The sequence below is a fragment of the Scylla paramamosain genome, chromosome 31 (genome assembly GCF_035594125.1).
Source record: "Scylla paramamosain isolate STU-SP2022 chromosome 31, ASM3559412v1, whole genome shotgun sequence".
NCBI classification, from domain to species: Eukaryota; Metazoa; Arthropoda; class Malacostraca; order Decapoda; family Portunidae; genus Scylla; species Scylla paramamosain.
In genome coordinates, this window is record NC_087181.1 from 17314203 (window position 1) to 17318999 (window position 4797).

Sequence of the window (4797 nt, forward strand, 5' to 3'; positions counted from 1 at the left end):
ATGGAAAAAAAAGAAGGAAGAGGAAGGATAAGAAAATAATGGAGGGAAAGGAGATGAAGAGGTGATGAGAGAAGGAAGGCATTATTTTCTTCTTCTTCTTCTTTTTTCCTCCTCCTCCTTTATGCAATGTATGTGTGTGTGTGTGTGTGTGTGTGTGTGTGTGTGTGTGTGTGTGTGTGTGTGTGTGTGTGTGTGTGTGTGTGTGTGTGTGTGTGTGTGTGTGTGTGTGTGTGTGTGTTTAGTAAGAGAAAAGAAAGAGAAAGAATGTGAAATACGAAAACACACGGATAATAACGCATGGCAAAACTTCTAAAACACACACACACACACACACACACACACACACACACACACACCAAAATATGACCTTGAAATACGACGGGTCTACCAAACATGGCACTCACACTCTCTCTCTCTCTCTCTCTCTCTCTCTCTCTCTCTCTCTCTCTCAACCCGTGGGCGTGGACTGAGGCGTGGGCGTCAGGTGACAGTATTAACGTGCTTGTCAGGGGAGGAGGTGGCGGAGGTGGGCGGCTGAAGGAGGGAGGGAGGGGGAGGGAGGGGGAGAGGGGGAGAGGGGGGTGATATGCGTGCCTGCCTCGCGAGGGGGGGCTGATATAAGCTTCAGCAGGAGGAGGAGGCAGGGCAGTGCGGGGAAGACCTCTGAGGGAGATACAGAGAGAGCGAGGAGAGGGAGAGTAGAGAGAGAGAGAGAGAGGTGACAGATAGACACGAGAGAGAGAGAGAGAGGGTGAGAGGTAAGGGTGAGAGCGAGCGTACGAGAGAGAAGAGAGAGGGAGAGGAGAGAGAATCACTGCTGCGAGGAAGAGAGAGAGAAAGACATACACATACGAAAGACAGTGAGAGAGAGAGAGAGAGAGAGAGAGAGAGAGAGAGAGAGAGAGAGAGAGAGAGAGAGAGAGAGAGAGAGAGAGAGAGTGACGTCCTCTCGTTCTCACACACCACGTGGAACGCTCACCACTACCACCACCACTACTAAGACCTCCACCACCACCACCACCACCAGCCGCCTCCACGACCTTACGACCACTTCCCCGCGAGGACTCAAGAGAACAGAAGCCAGAAGCGAGGAGAAACGTACATAATGGAGAAGGCGGCCACATACACAGTCATGGCGCCTCCACACCCTTGCAAGAGACAGTGGGTGGTGTGGGCGGCTGTGGGCGTGAGTGTGGTGGCGTTGGTTGTGGCCTGTGTGACTGCTGCGGTGGTCAACGAACAGGCGGGGAGAATCAATAATTTGGAAGGACATTTAATGGAGACGGAAAGCCATATTGAAAATATACTCAGATTAACTATTGCTAATCATGAGTACGACTACCAAGACTACGATGATGACTACTTGTACGAAGACGACCAGGTGGTAAGTACGAGATCTTTGTGTGTGTGTGTGTGTGTGTGTTTTTGTTTTTTTTAGTGTTTTTGTGTTTGTGATTGTAGTGGTTGTGTTTTTGTGAAGTGGTTTAGTATTTTTTTGGAGCTATTCTGTGTAGTGTATGTGTGTGTGTGTGTGTGTGTGTGTGTGTGTGTGTGTGTGTGTGTGTGTGTGTGTGTGTGTGTGTGTGTTTGATTTTCCCGCCTCGTCACGTATTTTCCTCATATCTTCTGAGCTTCTGAATTTCACTTCATTTTGCGTATGTGTTTTAAAAGTGTATGATAAACTGCACTTATAATACCCGTAGTAAAAGTAGTAGCAGTAGTAGTAGTAAAAGTAGTAGTAGTAGTAGTAGTATTAGTAGTAGTAGTAGTAGTAGTACTGTTATTCATGAACCATCACTACTACTAATCATATTACTTTTACTACAACAACAACAACAACAACTACTACTACTACTGCTACTACTACTACTACTACCACTACTACCACTGGGACAGACAGCCTCACCTGACCACATCCCAGTCCATTTAAGGTGTTTAATTAGTCACCTGCCATGTTTTAATGAGAGAGAGAGAGAGAGAGAGAGAGAGAGAGAGAGAGAGAGAGAGAGAGAGAGAGAGAGAGAGAGAGAGAGAGAGAGAGAGAGAGAGAGAGAGAGACTATGTATGGAAGTTCAAGGAAGTATTATTTTGATAAGCACGCACGTACACACACACACACACACACACACACACATTCCTGAGAAGAATCCATAAGCGGTATCATAAGTGTGTGTGTGTGTGTGTGTGTGTGTGTGTGTGTGTGTGTGTGTGATAAGAATGTACACACAGATGATTGCGTGTACACTTATGTGCGTCTGAAACGTGTAAGTGTATGTACGTAGAATAATCTCGCGGATTTACACACGACCATGAGAGAGAGAGAGAGAGAGAGAGAGAGAGAGAGAGAGAGAGAGAGAGAGAGAGAGAGAGAGAGAGAGAGGAATGTTTGTTTAATATAATTCGCCGTAATAAGAGAAAAAAGTAATTGAGGAGGAGGAGAGAGGAGAGAGGAGGAGGAGGAGGAGGAGGAAGAGGAAGAGAAGATAAGAATGAGGAATGAAGGAAGAAGATAAATTTTCCACATAATTATTACGTCTACTTTTTATTTTCTTTTCGTTTCTTTTTTTTTTTACTTTTCTAATTCTTCTTTTTACGTTTTCCAATTATTCTTTTTATAACTCTCTCTCTCTCTCTCTCTCTCTCTCTCTCTCTCTCTCTCTCTCTCTCTCTCTCTCACCTTGATGTTCTAACCCTGAAGTGACTCCCTATTACTTTCTTACATTCTCTCTCTCTCTCTCTCTCTCTCTCTCTCTCTCTCTCTCTCTCTCTCTCTCTCTCTCTCTCTCTCTCTCTCTCTCTTCCGCTACCAGTGTAAAAAAAAGTGACATTCAAGCACTTATATACTCTCTCATTATCTTAAATTTTCTTTCTTTTTTTTTCTTTCTTTCTCTCTCCTTCGGCCATTGCGTGCACAAACACACTTGCTATTACTTCTCGTTGACTTTCTGCGTTTTTTATTTTCTTACTCTTTATGTCCTTACTTTCTTGTTGCTAAGTTGCGTAGTAGTAGTAATAGCAGTAGTAGTAGTAGCAGTAGTAATTTTGGACTGTTGGTAGTCGTAGTAGTAGTAGTAGTAGTAGTAGTAGTAGTAGTAGTAGTAGTAGTAGTAGCAGTAGTAGTGAAATTTTAAGTGACAAACGAAAAAAAATAAAAAAACAAAATAAAAATTAACCTAAATTTCCTTTCAACCAATCATAAAAGGCCACGGGGAAATTGTCAGCTGTGATTGGTGCTCGTGAACCGTGACGTCACTGGTTTCCCTTTCAATTGTGTTTACGTTTGACATTCCAACTCTCTCTCTCTCTCTCTCTCTCTCTCTCTCTCTCTCTCTCTCTCTCTCTCTCTCTCTCTCTCTCTCTGAAGACACTGTAAAAATAGTAACTGACGTGTGAGCTAATAGAGAGAGAGAGAGAGAGAGAGAGAGAGAGAGAGAGAGAGAGAGAGAGAGAGAGAGAGAGAGAGAGAGAGAGAGAGAGAGAGAAACACAACAATCCTCCTACTTTTAAATTTTACCCCCCAGAAAAAAGAAAAAAAAGAAAAGAAAAATTAAACTATCTCTATTGTAATCTATCTTGTCATGTCATTATCAGCTTGAAGGAACAAGAGAAATAATTAATTGATGCATACACTCCCACTTCCCTCAATCTAACGCATCAATCCTGCCGCCTCTTAGAGTGACATCAATAGGCAATTAGTGAGCCCCCGCAGCCATTAACGACCACTACTACTATCACTAACAACAACATCAACAATTATACCAGGCCAGTTAATATCCTTGTTTATATTTCGTCTCTAACCAGCGTGTGTATTTGTTTATCTCTGTCGGAGGAGGAGGAGGAGGAGGAGGAGGAAGGGGGAGGTATTTTCTTCCTTTACTCAAGTCTCTTTCTCTCTCTTTCTCTCTCTCTTCTTCCACCTTCCTTTCATTCACAAACTCATTGGCAAGGAAACCTAATACTTACTGATTCATTTTTCTTTCCTCCTCTCATTCATCCTCTCTCTCTCTCTCTCTCTCTCTCTCTCTCTCTCTCTCTCTCTCTCTCTCTCTCTCTCTCTCTCTCTCTCTCTCTCTCTCTCGCCTCACTCTCTCTTTCGTACTCTCTCAGTCCTTTCCCCGTTCTCTTCGCCTATGAATCAGCATTTGTTTGTTTTTTCTTTGTTTTCTGTAGTGTTTTCTTTATCATTTATTTTTCGATGCTATTTTCATATTTTTCTGTGATGTGTTGAATTTTCTTTATTTCTTAGTGTGATTCAGTAATTTTTTTTCTGGGGTATTTTCTTATGTATTTTTTTTGTTTTATTTTCAGTGCGATTGACTTTTGTCTTGCGGTGTTTTTCCTTTTCTTATTTTCCACAGGGTTAATTTTAATAATTTTCTGTTGTAGCTTTTTGTTTGCTCTTGAGATTTTGTGATTTTATTATTTGTTTACAACGTGATTGGCTTAAGATTTTTCGGCAATATTTCAAATTTTTCTTATATTTGTGATTGATCGTATTTTCTTTATTCTGTCTTCATTTTCCAAATAATAAATTGCAATTTTTTCTTTATTCTCCAAGACATTCGCTATATATTTTTTCTAAGCTTCCTGAGCAAACCATTATTAATTTTTCTCTTTATCCATTAGCTGATTCAGTATATTTTTCTTTATCTTCTATGCGATTCACTACCATTATTCTTCACTTCCCAAACAATCTATAACATTTCTTTCCTTCACTCCCTATTCATTCATTACACTTCCTTTCCATATCTCAGTTACCATATTTACCCCTTTAGTTCCCAAGACATACATTGCATT

At 41.4% G+C, this 4797-nt stretch overlaps 1 protein-coding gene across 2 annotated transcripts in view; it reads left to right on the forward strand.

Annotated features, from left to right (window-relative positions):
- The first annotated feature begins 641 nt into the window (after window positions 1-641).
- The window catches only part of LOC135088762 (uncharacterized), a 53120-nt gene continuing 48964 nt past the window's right edge, over window positions 642-4797 (forward strand). Inside the window, exon 1 of one of the 2 annotated variants that reach the window (XM_063983769.1) lies at window positions 642-1384. In XM_063983769.1, coding sequence (XP_063839839.1) covers window positions 1106-1384 — 279 coding nt within the window. In that variant the 5' untranslated portion in view covers window positions 642-1105. The remainder of the gene's footprint in view (window positions 1385-4797) is intronic. The other variant, XM_063983770.1, reaches the window with a different exon arrangement.